The sequence below is a fragment of the Octopus sinensis genome, linkage group LG17 (assembly GCF_006345805.1).
Source record: "Octopus sinensis linkage group LG17, ASM634580v1, whole genome shotgun sequence".
NCBI lineage: Eukaryota > Metazoa > Mollusca > Cephalopoda > Octopoda > Octopodidae > Octopus > Octopus sinensis.
This window is the reverse complement of record NC_043013.1, coordinates 40,952,065-40,972,655: the sequence shown is the minus strand read 5'-3', so window position 1 is coordinate 40,972,655 and position 20,591 is coordinate 40,952,065. Positions and strand designations below refer to the sequence as shown.

The 20,591-nt window shown below is 37.8% G+C and overlaps 1 protein-coding gene across 6 annotated transcripts in view; it reads left to right on the top strand.

Moving 5' to 3' along the window:
* LOC115220897 (unconventional myosin-XV) overlaps positions 1–20,591 on the top strand; it is a 455,449-nt gene that overhangs the window by 126,108 nt on the left and 308,750 nt on the right. For all 6 annotated transcript variants that reach the window (XM_036510507.1, XM_036510509.1, XM_036510508.1 and 3 more), the window contains exons 6-8: positions 11,453–11,653; positions 15,023–15,086; positions 16,399–16,512. In XM_036510507.1, the coding sequence (XP_036366400.1) occupies positions 11,453–11,653; positions 15,023–15,086; positions 16,399–16,512 (379 nt within the window). The remainder of the gene's footprint in view (positions 1–11,452; positions 11,654–15,022; positions 15,087–16,398; positions 16,513–20,591) is intronic.

Genomic DNA, 20,591 nt, shown 5'->3' with positions numbered 1-20,591 from the left:
GAAATACAGAAATAACAGCTAAGTGGTGGTTTTCAGTCATGTGGTGTAGAGAAATAGACAGACATAGCAGTAACATGAATGGCTCTAAGTCTAATCGACTAAGAAGTAAAAAATCAAGTTAACAAGCTATTTTTAATAAGGGAACACTATTATAGAAAGTTCCAAGTGAAACGCTAAGCTTCTTGAATAATTAAGAATCATGTCTCGTGACATAGATGCTTCGAGAAACTTATAAAAGGGAGGTTACTCAATGATCTTTCTTGCAAGGGAGATCATTCAACTCTCAAGCTACCTACACCACTACACTTGCATGGTCTGGACAGTGTTTAGTGAAGCAAATTTTCTATTGCTGTACGCCCTTCGTTGTCATCAACTCCCACCTATTTCCAGTGTATCCAAGCAAGTAATATTTCTCCAATTGCCAGACATACTTTTGTAGAATAACAGAAATAAATGACACTGCTTGTATGACAGAATTGCTGTGAGCACAAGGCGGCGAGCTGGCAGAAACGTTAGCACGCCGGGCGAAATGTTTATGTTCTGAGTTCGACTTTGCCTTTCATCCTTTCGGGATAAATTAAGTACCAGTTATGCACTAGGATCGTTGTAATCGACTTAATCCCTTTGTCTGTCCTTGTTTGTCCCCTCTATGTTTAGCCTCTTGTGGGCAATACAGAAATAAGAATTGCTGCCAGCACCACATAAGAAGCTCCCTGTACACTTCATAAACTGGTTGGCATTAGGAAGGGCATCCAGCTGTAGAAAGTATGCCAATGCAGTCACTGGAGCTTGACACAATCGATGGCTCAGTGCTCCACAACCTTTTTTCACTTGCTGTACACTTATATTCTTTTCAAAATTCAGCAACACACCTGAACTGAAAATATAACAAAAGTTATATTCGGGTTACATTATGGCACACCTACCATCGTCTCATGGCACACCCATGTGCCACAGCATACCGGTTGCAGAGCACTGGTGTAGCTCACCAGTTCCTGTCAAACTGCCCATTTCTTTTCCAGCATGGGATACATATGTTAACCCCTTTCGTTACTGTATTTATTTTGAGATGCTCTGTGTTTCTTTCAATTACTTTAAATATAATAAAGAATTTAGTAAAATAACTTAGTCACAATTTATGTTCCTAATACTAGCTTAATGATAACTAAGGTTTGGTGGAAGATTTTGATTCAAAACTTATGAAAACAAGACATCTGTACTCAGAGCCAGAGCCGGTTTCAGCCGGGTTGGTAATGAAAGGGTTAAATAGTGATGAGGCTGTACCAGCAATTTATTGATTCTACTTGACTATAACAAAAAGACAAAAACTGTCATTGAATTTCCACTTATTTCCTATTTTTATTTTCTAAAATTTTCGTTGAGTGTTGCGACTTTTTCAATAGTCTTGACTCTTTTACCGGTGAGTGTGTTAAATAATAAGGCACTAAAAGAGAATGACTCTCCCCAGACACAACAGAATATGCTTCAACACACAAACTCATGTAAAGAATCTTGCAAACCAAATCCAAAAACGAAATATGTCATTGAATGTTTGACCAAAAAGAAACCAGTGTTTGGTCTTCTGTATAATTACAGTTAAAATCAGAAAATAATTTTACTGAATGAAATAAAATACACGTTCAGTTGTATGTTTTGTAACAATGAAACAGCTAATTTATTTCCTTCAACTGTATTATTGTGTTAAATTCAATGGCTGACAATGTGCTATTTGTAATGGATTTTCACTTCACTTATATTTTATTGTATTTTATTAAATAATTTATTATTTTCTTTTTTTGTTGTTGTTGCTGATCACACTGAATTACTTTGAAAAATTTAGGTGACATATTTTTCGAACAGCTCATCTACTTATCTCCGCAACAACAGCAACAGCATGTTACAATTAAAGCCAGCCTGATATAAAGGATTAGAAGTGTCAGGGACTAAATTCCTGACAACTGGTGAACACACAGATTATCTTCGTTTAAATGCAACCGTGCTGTAACAAATAAAGCACACACACACACACACACACACACACACACACACACATACACACACACACACGTACAATCACACGTTAGTCAAGTGCTTCTTCCAGCTACTGCTCAATTATTATCATTATTATTTTTATTATTATTATCATTATTATTATTATCATTATTATTATTATTATTATCATTATTATTATTATTATCATTATTTTTATTATTATTATCATTATTATTATTATTATTATCATTATTTTTATTATTATTATCATTATTATTATTATTATCATTGTTGTTGTTATCATTATTATTATTATTATTATCATTATTGTTGTTGTTGTTATCATCATTATTATTATTATTATTATCATTGTTGTTGTTGTTATCATTATTATTATTATTATTATTATCATTATTGTTGTTGTGTTATCATCATTATTATTATTATTATTATTATCATTGTTGTTGTTGTTATCATTATTATTATTATTATTATTATCATTATTGTTGTTGTTGTTATCATCATTATTATTATCATCATCATTATTATCATCATTATTATTATCATTATTATTATTATTATTATTATTATTTTCAAAGCAGTGGGCTGGCAGAATCGTTAGCACGCCAGGCAAAATGCTTAGTAGTATTTCATCTGCCGCTACATTCTGAGTTCAAATTCCACCAGGGTCGATTAAATAAGTACCAGTTATGCACTGAGGTTGGTGTGATTGACTCATCCCCTCCCTGCAAATTTCAGGCTTTGTGCCTACAATAGAAAGGATTATTATTATTATTATTATTATTATGGTGGCGAGCTGGCAGAATCATTAGTGTGCAGGAAAAAAATGCTTACCAGCATTTCTTCTGATTTTATGTTCTGTGTTCAAATACCGTTATGTTTCACTTTGCCTTTCATCCTTTCAGCGTCGATAAAATATGAGCCAGTTAAGTGCTGGAATCGATGTAAAAGAATTACCCACTTCCCAAAATTGCTGGACTTGTGCAAAAATTTGAAACCATTATTATTATTATTATTATTATTATTAAGTAAGGTGGTTAGTTGGCAGAATCATTAGCATGCTGGAGGAAATGCTTAGCAGTATTTCACCCGTTGCTTTGTTCTGAGTTCAAATTCCATCGAGCTTGACTTTGCCTTTCATTCTTTCGGGGTCAATAAATTAAGTACCAGTAGAGTACTGGGGTCAATATAATCAACTACCTCCAAAATTTCAGGCTTTGTGCCTATAATAGAAAGTATCATTATTATTATTATTATTATTATATTATTATTATTGTTTAGTGGTATTTCGTCTGCTGCTACATTCTGAGTTCAAATTCCACCGAGGTCAACTTTGAATTTCATCCCCTTCCACCAAATTTCAGGCTTTGTACCTATAGTAAAAAGGATTATTATTATTATGTGAGATGGCAAGCTGGCAGAATCGTTAGCATTCTGGGCGGAAAGTTTAGTGGTATTTCGTCTACCGCTATATTGCAAGTTCAAATTCTGCCAAGGTCAACTTTGTCTTTCAACTTTTCAGGCCAATAAAACAAGTACCAGCTGAACACTGGGCTTGATATATTCAACTTACCCCCTCCACTAAACTTGCTGGCCTTGTGCCAAAATTTGAAACCATTATTATAATTATAGGTGCAGGCATGACAGTAGCAAGAAGCTTTCTTCGCAATCACATGGTGCTGGGTTCAGTCCTACTGTATGACACCTTGGGCAAGTGTCTTCTACTATAGCCTCAGGCCAACCAAAGCTTTGTGAGTGGATCTGGTAGATGGAAACTGAGAGAAGCCCATTGTGTCTAATCCCCCCCCCCCCATCACCACTTGACAACTGGTGTCAGTGTGTTTATATCCCCATAAATTAGTGGTTCAGCAAATCAGGCCAATAGAATAAGTACTAGGATTACAAAGTATAAGTCCTGGTGCCGATTTATTTGACTAAAATCCTTCAAGGCAGTGCTCCAGCATGGCCTCAATCAAATGACTAAGACAAATAAAAGGATAAAAGAATTATTATTATATTTACCCTTGATGTGTATTACAAACAAAATCATTATTATTAATATTTCGGTGGTTTGATTGACAAAATCATTAAAGCGTTGGACAGAATCTGCTTTGCTCATTTCTTTCAGCTCTTTTCCTTCTAAGCTGAAATCACTCTAAGGTCAATTTCACATCTCAACCTTTGAGTTGATTATAGAAATAATACCAGCCAATAGCTGGGATCACAGTAATTAGCTAACCCCTTAACTCATAATTTCTAAACTTGTACCTAAATCAGAAACTTTTATTATTATTATTATGGATATATGTTGGGACTGAGAAGACCTGGCAAATAAAGTGAGATCACAGCTGTAGCTTATACCAGTGTTGCATAACCAGCCCACTCAAAAAGTACCAGGGTGATTTGTCATGCTTGAGGAGACCTATTGAGTCAAGTACATCAAAATCAAATCAAACCACAATCAAACGGAAATTGTAATTGTGGCTGATGCCAGCATCACCTGACTGGCTCCCCGTGCTGGTGGAATGTAAAAAGCACCATCTAAACGTGGTCGATGCCAGCCCTCTCACTCTGACTGGCTCCTGTGCCGGTGGCATGTAAAAAGCACCACCCAAACGGGGCTGATGCCAGCGCCACCTCGACTGGCTCCCATACCAGTGGCACGTAAAAGCACCATCCAAACGCAGTCGATGCCAGCCCCCTCTGGACCTTGTGCTGGTGGCACATAAAAAGCATCCACTACACTCTTGGAGTGGTTGGCATTAGGAAGGGCATGCAGCTGTAGAAACACTGCCAGATCAAATTGGAGCCTGCTGCAGTCTCCTGGCTTCCCAGATCCCTAGTAGAACCAGTCATCCCATGCCAGCATGGAAAACGGATGTTAAACGATGATGATAATGATTATTATTATTATTATTATTATTGAGTGAGAGAGCAGTGCATGACATCAAAGTGACACTGGGGTAAAATATACAAAGCCCAGTATACCCATCATAACTACCCGTCTGATAAGGATACACTAGGCACATGCATCACAACCATATGTGCGCGACATGGTGATCTCATATCAAGATAAACAGCACATGACCTTGCAGGTGGGGCCCAGTTAGAATTTTCTTCTGATCGAGTAAACCATCCTGCTCAAAAGGTCCCTGAATAAGGGTTGCTTAAGGATGTTGAATGAAACACCCATGTTTCCAGAGGTAAATAATTCAAACCCCAAAGAATCCTTCTCAACACATGGCTATGATGCTCCTCCACTACTTCTGCTCGTGATCAGAGATGCACATATCGTCAGCCACTAAGGGACATGCTCAACTGATTAAGGTCAAACAACTGACAAGCAAATCTGTGGTATTGAGCAGAATATTTGCTGTAGCTCATCTTTTATACCAAGACAAACCAATGTACATGATAACACTTCCAATCAGTTAAGATCAAAAGCCATGAGAGCCACTGCCTGGTACTGCATCAATTATTATTATTGTTATTATTGTTGTGTTCTGAGTTCAGTTTTCCACCAGGACCGACCTTGCCTTCCATCCTTTTGAGATCAATAAAATAAATACCAGAACACTGGGATTGATGTAATAAACTAGTGTCCCCTCCCTCTAAAATTCAGGTTTTAGTAAAAAGGATTATAATGGTGGTGGACCAGTCAAATTAATAAAGCTTTGGACAGTCTTGCAATATTTCTTCAAGCTCTTTATGTTCTGAGTTCAAATCCTACCAAGATCGACTTTTCAGCATTTCAGTCTAGTACTAGAGTTGGTGATATCAACTAAAACCATACTCTTCCCTCAAAATTGCTAGCTTTGTGTCTAAATTAGAAACTATTATTATTGTTGTTGTGGTGGTGGTGTTATCAGTCATCCAGTTGGCTTAGTTCAGTATTTTGTACTAGGTAGGGCTTAATCTTACTGTTTACATTTACCTTATTAATTGATTTCACTACCAGTGTGTCAGCACTCAGACAAGTGTTGTGGTAGCTTGTATGACAGAAAAATGCTATTTATTTGCTAGAATGTTAACCCTCATATGATTCTAACTTTGAAAGTATATGTTTGCCACCATAGATAATATAAAGAATGTTGTATATATATATATATATATATATATATATATATATATATATCATCATCATCATCGGTTAACGTCTGTTTTCCATGCTAGCATGGGTTGGATGGTTCGACCGGGGTTTGGGAAGCCAGAAGGCTGCTCCAGGCTCCAGTCTGATCTGGTAGTGTTTCTACAGCTGGATGCCCTTCCTAACATCAACCACTCTGTGAATGTAGTGCGTGCTTTTTATGTGCCACCAGCACAGGAGCCAGAGGAGGCTGGCAACGGCCACGATCAGTTGGTGCTTTTTACGTGCCACCGGCATGATGTATATAGATTCATTCGTGGTCTGATCAATAAGTATCCGGACTGTTGCCATACTAACGAAGCTAAAGCATGCAAAGTGAAGCTGCTTGGCACAGATTGACCTTGAACTCTTCTGTGCATGTGCACTAAGTTTTAACATTCTAGGTCACTTCTGCTGTTTACAGCAGTGCTTGGAAGGAAGGTGTCTAGCATGTGATCACCTCTTTGACCATGGCAGAGAAAGTTGAGCCAAGAATCTGCATCAAATTTTGCCAAATGCTTGGTGATACCTGCTCAGAGGCCTAGGCAAAGTTTTCATAATCAAGATCTTGTGCAACTGAAACCCAAGTATCTTTTTATTCAACTGAAAGCAGTTTTGGCACAAACTTGGCAGACACAGGTCTCATACCCAAATCTTCAATGATATTGGACTGAACTGTAACTAATTGGTACATCCTCTGATAACTCATGTATGGTGATTCTATGATTTCCTATTTCTATTTTTAGAATGGCATTGTAGGGCAGGCATGAGAGACCAGGCAGATCTGGCAAGTTTGAACATAAAAAGGATAGAATGTTTTGGCCAGATAAAGACCACCATCCTGTCATGAATGACCATGGGATTGCACCTAGAATGTTACCCTCTGAGGTACAAGTCCAGCCAAGGTGGTTTATGGAAGACCAGCAGTCAACTATACATACCAGCCTTCCCTCTTTCCATTCCACCAATGTTATTCAAGGGAAAAGTAAAGGCCGATAGAGCTTGGCACTAGTGATAGCAATCCATTTCTACAACTGAGTGAACTGGAGCAATGTCTTGCTCAAGAACCCAACATACAGCCCAGTTTATGAATCAAACTCATTACTCCATGATTTTGAGCTCAATGCTCTAACCATTGATCCATGTACCAGATATTGCCATTTTAAATGTTAAAGAGTTAATATATATTATGAAACAAAATAGAGAACCCAGTATTTTTGTCTCATATTTATTCTTATAGCTGATATCAAAATCTTTGCAATTAATTCATTTGTAATATTTTCCATATACCTTCATCCTATTAACACTAATAAAGTGTTTATATCTTCTATCTTTTACTTGTTTCAGTCATTAGACTGTGGCCATGCAGAGGTACTGCCTTGAATAATTTTTAATCAAATGTACCAACCCCAATACTTTTTTTTTAATGCCAAACTGCTAAGTTACAAGGATGTAAACAAACCAACACTGGTTGTCAAGTGGTGGAAGGGGACACAAAGACACACTCACTCATATATATGTATGTATGTATGTATAACAAAGATGTATAGGTGTCAATTTATTACGGCCATTTCAAATGGCCCCATTTTATTGATTAATGAAAATATTTACATCAATTTGAAAGAAACCATTCTCACCAGATGAACGCATAGACTTCAAACATAAAGGATAACCATTTTTTAACAAATTTACATCAATAATGGAAACCAAAATATTTACATTGTTTCCTTTTGTTATAACTGTGGCAGAATGAGAATGCAAACTTTGTTAAGCCTACTATAATATAGAGAATAACAGGGGGGGTGGAATAGTGTGGGTCAAGGTAAAAAGAGTGGTGGTGCAGTTATTTATATTTCAGCCATTTAGAATTAAATCCATTGAGACTTGTCAACTGTATTCTAGTTAATGGTGATAAATCAATTAATGTCAATCTACTTGACTCCCAACGTACTGGAATCATATATCTAGCTTTATCTACATAAAAGAGTAGGTTGCTAGGCTGATAGTGAGAAAATGTCTGATGGGGAAGGGGTGTTAGCTGGAAGAAAGAAGGCTAGGGGTGACCAATACTTATTTAGATTATCAAATAAAGAGGAATATTAGGTTGAGGAAAAGGTTTATGTGCTGTGTTAAAATAATGTTTTTTTTTATGCAAGAATTTATTCAAAAACAACAACTACTATTCTTCAAAATAAAAACCATCATTTTCCACAACCTTCTACCAACGATCTGCAAGGTTTCAGATTTGGTCAAAGTACCAGTCTGTCAGCTTTGAATCAAAAAATTCTTGACAGACTTCTTGAACTTCGTTGAATGACTCAAATTGGCAACCTTTCATAAAGTGCTGCATTGATCAGAAGAGACTGTAGTCAGATGGAGCAATGCCTGGACTATAGGCCAGTTGTGGCAGAACTTCCACACCGTCCATTTCTTCAATCAAATCTCAGTCAAATCGTCCAACCCATGCCAGCATGGGAAGCAGACATTAAACGACAATGATGATGATTACGGGAGGATACTTATCATTATGGGTGGGTACTTGGGTATGTTTTTGATTTTTGTTATTAGTATGGGGTACAAACTCTTCCCAGTATTGTATTGCAGCACCAGTTGGTTTTCTTACAGTGTTTGGCTTGAGTTTTTTGTTGCATTAGTATTTACCTTATTTGTTGTATGTGTGTGTAATGGGATTTGTGTTCTTCTTTCGAGCACTCTGACCTGTAAAGTACATGTTGTGGGGAGTTATCTATTTTATTGGATATTCACTGCATAGACTGTTTTTTTGTTTGTGGATTGCTTTATTTGGGCTGTACTATTGAATTGATAGTGTGTTGCATCAGATGTCTGTTCCTAGCAGGGTTATTTTTTTGGATAGTGTATAGCTCCTGCCTTTTTGATCATATGTTTTCCCAATATTCCCACTGCTCCAATTATTACTGGTATTGTTTTCACCTTCATGTCCCACATCTTAAATACTTCAGTTTTGAGGTCTTTGTCCTTTGACAATTTCTCCACTTCCTTTGGGGCAATATTTTGGTCAGAAAGGACTGTCTCTTTATCCTAACATTGCACACAGTTATTGTCAGTGAGTGTCCCCATCATATAAGTGGTGTCTCCATGAAAACATATCCAGCCAAGGGAAAATATTACCTTACCTGGAAACAGATAAGGCTTGACAACAGGAAGGGTATCCAACTGTAGGAAATCAGCCATGACAAATTCTATCGGACTCATGCAAGCATGGGAAAGTGGAAGTTAAAATATTGATAATGATGATGATGAAGACTTTGCAAATGAAATGTATCAACTGTATCAACCAACATCATCTTAATTATGACAATACTATTTTTTTACCCACCTCTCTCTCTTTCAGGCTATGGATTTCATTATCCATTGTGTCCTTTTTAAATAGCAGTGTAATTTAAGGAAGACTTGACTGTTATTTCTAGCATGTTGATTGACCATGTAAAGGCAGTTTTATTGGTTCATATGTAACACAGTGTTTTCGTTCTTGTACTTTTACTGGTTTCAATCACAGGATTGTGGTCATGCTGGGGCATCATTCTCAATAGTTTGGTCAATCAGATCGACCGAGTCTGGTACTTTATTTATTGAAACAGTAAGTTAGGGGATATAAGGAGCACCCTGTCAGTTATGACGATGAGGGTCCCAACTGATATGATCAATGGAACAGCCTGCTCGTGAAATTAACATGCAAGTGGTTGAGTACTCCACAGACACATATACCCTTAATGCATTTCTCAGGGAGATTCAGTGTGACAAGACTGGCCATTTGAAACACAGGTACTACACATTTTTGCCAGCTGTGTGGACTGGAGCAACATGAAAAGAACACGTGTTGCTGGGAATTGAACTTACAACCTTATGATCATGAGCTGAATGCCTTAATCACTAAGCCACATGCAAATGTCCACACACATGTCAATACGCACACACATATATATCAAAGTACACACACACACTTCAATACACACACATCAACACACACACACATATATATCAACATGCACACACATCAACACACACACACATATATATCAACATGCACACACACATATATCAATGTACACACACACACTTCAATACACACACGTCAACACACACACACATACATCAACACACACATATAAACATAAACACACATATCAACACACACACGTCAACACACATATAAACATACACACACACACGTCAACACACACATATAAACATACACACACATGTCAACACACATATAAACATACACACACACGTCAACACACACATATAAACACACACACACACGTCAACACACACATGTCAACGGCACACACACATATATCAACACGCACACACACATATCAGCGTACACACACTTAATACACACATCAACACACACACACACACACACACATAAATCAACACACACATGTCAACGCACGCACACACACACATATATCAATGCACACATAAGTCTTCCATTCTGTCTTCACCTATCAATATCCACTTCTAAGATATTGGTCAATCTGAGGCTTCAGTAGAAGACAATTGATTTTGGTGCTGAACCTGAAACTACACAATTGTGAAACAGACCTCTTGACCACCTAGCCATACCTATATTTGTATGCAGTAAGGTATAAACTAACACACCAGATAGGCCTAATCTATAATAATAAAAGCGAAATTCTGTCTGTCCGTCTGGGGCCCCTGTCTTAGTCTAAATTTGCTCTGCATAGACATATTATACTTTTTCAGTATCAGGATGTTTCTGAGATTGGAAATTTGCCCTTCATTCAGTTCTTGAACATCCAGTATTGGGATCTGATTTAAAGGTATTTGGGTTACTATTTCTAGCAAGTAAAACCTGGCTGATTCATGCCATCTTGGTTGGTGTTTGTCAGATGATGTCAGAGATCAAGGGGGAGATAAAAGGCATTCGCTTTGTTAATTTTACATTGAGATAAGAACTTTGGGACAAATTGGCCAACAGTTGGAATTCAACTTGGGATTGGAACAATAGAATCATTGCATTACAGAATTAATTCTTATCCGTCCTTAACCTCTGGTCAAAGATCACCGGGGGCATATAGTCATTATAGACATGTTATAGTCATGCTATTTAGCTCTGTTTAGTTTGGGGCTGCAGACCCAATTAGCCCTCTGCAGGAGCTGGTAGTTAATATATTGTACCATCTAAATTACTTTCTCTTCCATAGAAAAATTAACTTTTCTTTTTGATTTTGGAGTCTTTGGCAAAAATATTTATATTCTCTCTGTTATAAATTACATTTTGATTTATCTTCTCTCCTCCAGTGGTGAAAGTGGTTCTGGGAAGACCGAGAGCTGCAAACTCATCATGCAGTATGTTGCACTTGTCAATCGCAATAACGACAACCTGATCACTGAACAGATTTTGGAAGGAAACCCACTCCTTGAATCCTTCGGCAATGCCAAGACCATACGTAATGATAACTCCAGCCGATTTGGGAAATATATAGAACTTTTCTTCCAAAGGTTAGTCTGCTTGTATTTAATTATTTTTGCTTTATATTTGCTGTTGTTATTGTTGTTGTTACTGTTTATCCTCAACTGGGGTCCATATGATCCATGGGGGTCCATTTGACCCATGGGGTTTCATATAAGTTTGTTAAAATTTATGTGCGATTAATTACTCTCCCTCTCTCTTTACCCTTTTACTTGTTTCAGTCATTTGACTGTGGCCATGGTGGAGCACTGCCTTTAGTCGAGCAAATCGACCCCAGGATTTATTCTTTGTAAGCCTAGTACTTATTCTATGAGTCTCTTTTGCCGAACCACTAGGTTACGGGGATGTAAACACACCAGCATCGGACACTTGCCCAAGCTGCCACGCAGTGGAACTGAACCCGGAACCATGCGGTTGGTAAACAAGCTACTTACCACACAGCCACTCCTACACCTATAATCACATTGTTTTGGATTAGTCCTGCAATATTTCACAACCAAGATTTCGATGATGTGATGGTGTATTTTCTGAATGACATTGTAGGGAAAGGTGCCAGATCTGTCCATTTGAGCAGAAAACTGGGAGACTATTTTGACCAGATATGGCCAGTTTCAATTCTACAAAGTTAAGCTCATTCAAAGGTGCGTAGACCTTTGTAGCTGTAGTAGTAGTTTTAACCAGTCATCTTAAATTGTTTGTGAATAAAGATTTAAGAATGAGATCACTTTTTCTTTAATGGGATTAAAATGAATGAGATCAGGAGTAAGTTAGGGTAGAGAGAGGAGGGTGAAGAGAGGCATGGTGGGTATGATTGGTGGTGGTGGGAGGATAATCATGTTGTCAATGCAGAAGCAGTCAGTGTGGCATGGGAAACAGGGGGAGTTGGTGTGATCCGTAGTAGGAGGAGGAAAGCTAAGTTTGCTAAAAGGGTCATGTAGACTGTTGTTTTACTCTGTATCTCTTGATATCTTTGATAAAAAGGGTCTTTCAGCTTTCATTACATATTGTTTACTAATAATATTTTTAATCATTAATTAAGACTGTCTTTTCCCCAATAAATAATAATTTTTTTATTAACTTTTTAAATTCATTGCTTTAAATATACAGGATGTCGACAATATTGTTGTCTGAAACATAAAAACATAACATTAATAAAACTTTAATAATAACATATTAATATGCAATTTTTTAAATTGTCTAAAGACTTATATTTTTATTTATTTATGCGCCCTTTTCAAGCCTAGCCAGGCTCATGGGCCCGGTTTCCCAGTTTCTGTGGCGTATGTGTTCCCCCAGCTGGACGGGACGCCAGTCCATCGCAGCATTACTCAAGAAACAGGAAGAAAGAGTGAGAGAATGTTGGGGTGAGAGAGTACAACAGGGGTCGCCATCACCCCCTGCTGGAGCCTCGTGGAACTTTAGGTGTTTTCGCTCAATAAACACAAACAACGCCCGATCTGGGAATCGAAACTGCGATCCTCCAACCACGAATCTGCTGCCCTAACCACTGGGCCATTATGACTCCATCTAAAGACTTTACATTTATCTCATTTATTCTTCATCATCTTTGAGTCTGCTTCTTCCTTGCTTGCATGGTTTGGACAAAAATTTCTGAGGTAATATTCTATGGTTGAATGCTCTTCCTGATAGCACCCTTATTCCTTCTTTTATTTTGTTGTTTTGATATTTTTCAATTAAAGTACCTCATTCTTCTAATTCAACTATTAATTCTAATAACTAAGTTAGTGTTAAAATATTTAGTGCACTGAGCATTAAGTTTAATTAGAAATAATTGCATTTGTTGGGAAGAAAAGACAATATTTGTTAATTACTAAGCCAGCAGAACCGTTAATATGCCAGGGAAAATGCTTGGCAGCATTTCATTTGTCTTTATGTTCTGAGTTCAAATTTCACTGAGGCTGACATTGCCTTTGATCGTTTCAGGGTCGTTAAGATAAGTACCAGTTGAACACTGAGGTTGATGCAATGGACTTACCACAACCCGTAAAATTGCTGGCCTTGTACCAAAATTAGAAATCGGTATTCTAAACACGTGAAGTCACCTAGTGGACAGTTAGTACAAGGGAGATAATTATTTCTTCATAATGTCTGATCGGACTAGAAGTTTGAATATGAAATTACGAATATGGGAAAATTGAATAGAATGTACCTGCTTTTGATTTTTTTTTTTTTTCTTTTTCAGCTTATTCACATGGTATTAACATTTCTAGTCATTATTCTAGTCGGAAAGATGGGAGATAACTCTAGACATAGTTCATTAGATGTCTACAATGAAAAATGTAACTTCAATGTACATACTGAAGTAGAGACTCATTAGGTAGATGTACAACATTGTAGAGTGGTTGGTATTGAAAATTAGCATATTTTAGAGAATAAATAATTTAGAAATGCTATCTATAAGGCAAAAAAACCCAGCCAAGTTAGTGCTAGCATATTTAATGCAGTGTGTTTCAAAGGCTAGTTATAAATTATTATTCACAGACGAAATGCCTCTCTTCCTTCCAGGTATTATATTTACCTGCCAACTATGTTCCATAATTTTGCTTCCCACCATTAACCCACCTACACATGTTCAAATTGATTGTTAATATATTAATAATGTTAACAAAAGGCACAGGAGTGGATGTGTGGTAAGTAACTTGCTTATGAACCACATAGTTTCGGGTTCAGTCCCACTGCATGGCACCTTAGGTAAGTGTCTTCTACTAAAGCCTTGGGCCAACCAAAACCTTGTGAGTGGATTTGGTAGATGGAAACTGAAAGAAGCTCATCGTATATATGTATATATATGTATGTATATATGTATGTGTGTGTATATGTTTGTGTGTCTGTGTTTGTTCCCCCAACATCGCTTGACAGCCGATGCTGGTGTATTTACATCACTGTAACTTAGCGGTTTCGCAAAAGAGGCTGATAGAATAAGTACTAGGTTTCCAAAGAATAAGTCCTGGGGTCGATTTACTCGACTAAAGGCAGTGCTCCAGCGCGGCCGCAGTCAAATGACTAAAACAAGTAAAAGAGTATAATTAACATTAACATGTTATTTATATTTAAGGTAGCAAGCTGGCTGAATTGTTAGCACGCTGGGCAAAACGCTTAGCAGCTTAATGTCCATCCCACTTTATGTTCCGAGTTCAAATTCCACTGAGGTTAACTTTGCCTTTCATCCTTTTGGAGTTAATAAAATAAGTACCAGTTAGATACTGGGGGCAATGTATTCAACTGGCTCCCTCCTCCAAATTTGCTGGCCTTATGTCAAAATTTGAAACCAATATATTAATTATATTTAAATTTGATTGTTTAATTAACTAAAGTGGGTCATCTCTTTAATGAATATACTGTATACTATATTGTCATTGTTTTATTTTGTCTTTTAGTGGCTCCATCTGTGGTGCCCGCACAGCAGAATATCTCCTTGAGAGGTCCCGTATCGTTAAGCAGGTGAGTGTTGTACTTTATCATATCTTGTTCTGGTGATCATGTGAACCCTCACTCTCTCATAATACAGCATATTATATTGTTTCATTTCATTTTTAACATCTGATTTTTCTGTGCTAGCATGGGTTGGATGAGACTTATTAAATTCTGTGGCCAGATGCCTTTGTTGTCATGAAATATTTTTTGTTTTTTCAAGTAAGGTACTTTTCATTCCACTGGTCTTTGTATATTGAACCATTGAGCTGATGTAATGTTTATGGGAGATTGTAAACTAAGAGCCCTGTTGCATAAGCAATGTAATGAGAACACAAACACACACATACACACACACACACAACACACACACACACACACACACGGGGCTTTTGTACATCTTCCAGCTTCCTGATTTTACACAAGGTGTTGGTCAACCCACAGCAATTTGCCCAAGGTACCATGAAGTGGAATCCAACCCTAAACCATGTGATTTTGAAATGCCTGTGTCTATTATAATGCATAGTAGCATACAACTTCAAAACATACCTCTCTATACTGGCACTCCATCGGTTATGATGAGGAAGGTTCCAGCATGCTACATAGTGCAACACTACAGTGTCATGCACCACACTGCACCCTGTACTATACTACAACTGAACAGCACCACACTGCACCTTGTATCACACCACATACCATCACCTCACAATGCATCACACTGCACAGTGTAACACTATACTAGCCTATACCACATGGCACCTTGTATCACACTGCACTGCATTTTTATCACATCATGCTGCACAGCAACACATCCCTTTACACTGTACTACACCAAACTGCAGCTTGTACCACATTACATACCAACGTACCACACCACACCCTGTACTATACTGCAGCATAGCACTACTTTACACTGCAGTACACTGTGCAGTGCTGCACTACACAATCCTACACCACACTGTACCTTGTATCACTTTGTAGCACTTTGTAGCACACCATACTGCACAGCATCATACCACCTTACACTACACTATGCCACATTGCATCCTGTATCACACACACACACCACATAGCACTACCTTACAATGCAGTGCAGTACAGCACTACACTATCCTACACCACATGGTACCCTGTTTCACACTACACTGCACTGTTTCCTGTATCACAACACCACACCTGATTGTACCTCACTATACTGTACCACATATTGAGTCAAAATTATTTTTGTTTCAATGTGTTGAGTGTGAGAATGCTGGATGATGAGTGTTCACTCTCATCTCTGCAAGGTGGAGAGTATGAGCAGGGGTGGCCACTCATTGGTGTCATGTTTGTCTCTTTACAGCCGGATGATGAAAGGAACTACCATGTCTTCTATGAGATGTTGTCTGCTATGACTCTTGAGGAAAAGAAAGAATACGGACTCCAAGATGCTCCCCAGTACTTCTACCTGAACCAGGTAAATATACCACCTGATAGCTATACTGTTGTTGGATGGTGCGGGGGTGGGGGGTGGCGGATTTGAATCTTGTGGAAGAGAGGATATTAGAGTGAGAACAGGGGGGGTGGAGGAGGTGAAGGAACATTGGTGAGAATGAGTTATACTGAGAGGGAGTAGAGGGTAGTTTGGATGGAGAGTGACAGAGTAAAAGGGAATATTAGAGAGAATGCGAGAGAGATTGTGAGGGGAAGTAGGAGGTAGTCTCTGAGTGCTTATAATATGGAAAGGACAGGATAATGACATGGGTAGGATATGAGATGAGTGATGGGGGTATATATGGACTTATAGGATAATATCCTAGGTTCCATTCACAGAGATAGCACCAACATTTCTGTACCATCAGGGCTAACAAAGGATTGTCTATGCAGGTTCGTTGCATGCTTAAATTAGCAGCCAAATCTCCAAGTATTGAATAAAGGAAGTATACATAGAATGAGAGTATCTCTGAATAAAGATGAGATGGTCACAATTGGAATGCTTTTGATCTGAGGTCTGTTTGATGAGGGTTGACTCCTACTACCATCATCGTGCTCACCACCACCTCTACAACTACCATCACTATCACCACTACTGCTGCCACCACCACCTTTAAGAACCATAAAAGCTAAAATGAAAGCCCCTGCACAGTCGTTATACCTGCTGGAAATAGCAGCTAAACTCCCTCAAATTGCACACAACATTTAAGAAAAAGATAAAAATAAGGTAATATTGAATAATGTAGTCCTTGATACATTATATCTGAAGGTAATGATGCTAGGGTCACAGCTAGAACAAGTGTGACTGAATAAAAGGTGGTCATAGCTTGAACACCTTTGATCTTAAGCTTGTTTAATTAGGGCTGTTGGAGTGCTAAGCAGTAAAATATTGTCACCATCACCACCACCATCTCCCCTATTGCGGAAGCCCGTATACAGTTGTTTAGCCTTACAGAAACAACTGCCAAATTCTAACAAATCACCCTACCATCTTAAAGTAAGAAGGACATATTGGACAGTGTCATCTTAAATATGTACAAAATGATGGGATGGTCACAGCTGGACTACCTTTGATTGTATCCCTGCTACTGACTTGAGGCTAAACAGTAAAATATTACCTCCGCCACTACCACCACCAACTGGGTTAATAGGAGGCTTCTATGTGGTCAGTCCATCTGCTAGGAATAACAGCCAAATCTCTCTCAAATTACACCACACCATCTGAAATAAACAATCGTACATTGAACAGTTGTCCCTGATATACATAAAGACAGGATGATCATGGCTGGAATGATTTTTGATCACGTGTCTGCTTCATCATAACCAGCTTAGATCTAAACAACGTGGCCACTAATATCAACCACAGTCCCATCTAGCCTAAAGCTAACTTTGATTAATTTCCTTCAGGGATTTATATTATTATATTTAAAAAATATATGTATATATATGATTTGTTGCACTAGTTTTAAATCCAAGTGAATGTAGCCATGAAATTATAAAGTTAATTATGGAAATAATTTGACTCACAAACAAACAATAATTAGCCTGCAAAAAGTGACAGATGGTGATATCGCAATGTGATCTCATGTATAAAATTCACTTTTATGGTGGGAATGTATTGTAGAAGACTCTTTTCCTGTAAAGTTGCTGGCATTAAGAAGAGCGTCCAACCATAAAAATCATGCCAAGTGGGCCTTGCCAGTGCTGGTGCCACATAAAAAGCTCCCAGCCTGCTCTATAGTGTAGTTGGCATTATGAAGGGCATCCAGTCACAAAAAATCATGCCAAAGCAGACCGTGAGGTGCCATGTAAAAAGCACCCAGTCCACTCTGTAAGGTGGCTGTTGTTAGGAAGGACATCCAGCCATTACAAACCATGCCAAAGCAGACAGTGGAGCTTGGTGCATCCCTCTGGCTTGCCAGCTCATGTCAGTCTGTCCAACCCATGCCAGCATCAAAGACAGGTGTTAAACGATGATGATATGATGACAGAGTATCAAGGTTACTGTATTTGTTTATGAGGCACTCTTTCACTTTGCTTCCTTTCGTTTACAATTTCAGTTTTTAAAAAATCAGAGATGTGACCAATGTATGAGGTTAAGTAAACTTGTACAGGAAATTCCAATGTTATATAATCTATTGCAAATGAAAATAGTCACACTGAGTAACCGCATTTTTTAATGTTTGAAAACTAAACCAGAAAATGTTGTTCAGCGTTTGATCCTTTGCGCTTGCTGGCTGAACTACAAACATCAAAGAAGAGGGTAGTGGCTAGAATTATTCAATTGTATTTCTCAATGAATTTAGATACAATGGTTGCGTACTAGAGCTTCCATGTTGTGTTCATGTTAGTCTCGCTTCAAGATGGCACCCAATGTCAGTTCCAAGCACCTTTTATACCTTTTCACCACTAGAGAGTTGCATCACTCCAAACTAACACAAGAGTTGTTTCTTATTTCTTTATTGCCCACAAGGGGTTAAACATAGAGGGGACAAACAAGGACAGACAAAAGGGTTAAGTCAATTACGTCAACCCCAGTGCATAACTGGTACTTATTTAATTGACCCCGAAAGGATGAAAGGCAAAGTCGACCTTGGCAGAATTTGAACTCAGAACGTAAAGACAGACGAAATACTGCTAAAGCATTTTGTCTGGCGTGCTAACATTTCTGCCAGCTTGCCGCCTTCCAAACTAACACTAGATTTGATTTTCCTGCTTCCATATTCTTGTCAGTGCGACAGCAATGAATTTTATGGGTGAGGAGTGAATGCTGAGGAAGAATGCTAACAGTGATGAGAAGGAGTGAAAGTCAAGATCAAAAATAAAAAGTTAGAGGAATGTTATTAGGGATTGTCTGTTAGGTTGTAAGTGTGTTAAGGAAATATTTAAATCAATATTCATCATTACTTAATGGAACTGGCAAGCTGCACCAGGTTTCATGTGTTTGATTTAACATGGTTTCAAACACCAACCACTTCACAGAGTGTACTGAGTGCTTTTTATGTGGCACCGACACCATTGCTTTATATGTGGCACCAGCATGGGAAAATATTTCATGCCAAACATTGTTATAATTGTTATTACAGGTGTAAAGAGAAAATTTTCATACATTGCTGCTTTCAGTTTTGAAGCTGTGGACTTTACAGAAGTCGATGGTTACAGGGCTCCTGAGAGGGAGCTTTCTGTATCAGAGAAAGCTGTGAGCAACGGAAGAATGCTGTAAGAATTCTTACTGAAAATGCCAGAGACAGAAAAAGCTTGTAGTAAAAAGTAGACTCTATTGATATCTATGGAAAAAGAATGGTAATATAGAACAGCTAAAAGAAGTTATATACTCTGCTACAGATAAGCTTGAAGGCTACTAAGATGTTTGCAAATCCATTATTGAAAGCTTCCAATGAATGAATTAATTATTTTATGGAAAGACATGGGCTCGGTCTGCAGCAAAAAACTAACATATCTCATAAATTACAATTAAATGATACTAATAAGTACTAATAACACTAACAAATTCATTTCACAGCCTTTATTTTGAAGCAAAGAAAACAGTTATCGACTTCAACAGGTTAGAAATATGGATGAAACTCCTATATTTTTTATCTCTTTAGAAGCAATATAGTTTATTTGAGAGAAAAACTGTTGATGTGAAGACCACAGGACACAAAGGGGTACATTTAAATGTGGTGCTTATGTTTAATATAGATGAGACTAAGCTTCTGCCAATTGTAATTTTTAAGGGAAGGAAATCAACAAAAAGGAGAGAAAATGCTACCTGGGGTTTTGATTCACAAGTGTAAAATAAACAACCAAGACACTTTCAAATGAAGAAACCACCCCTAGTATGAGAATATTTCTATGCACACAAGAGAGAAATGGTGAATGAGAAGGTCAAATCACTGAATACAACCCAAGGCAGCTTCACATCTTTGAACTGTCTTTGAATGGGATAAACCATTGGAAGAAAGGATATGTCAGATGTAGATGACCCTGCAGTCTTCTGGCCAGAAGGAACTGATCAAAGGTGATGACCTCAAGAAGCCAAGCTTGTTTCTTGTAACATTA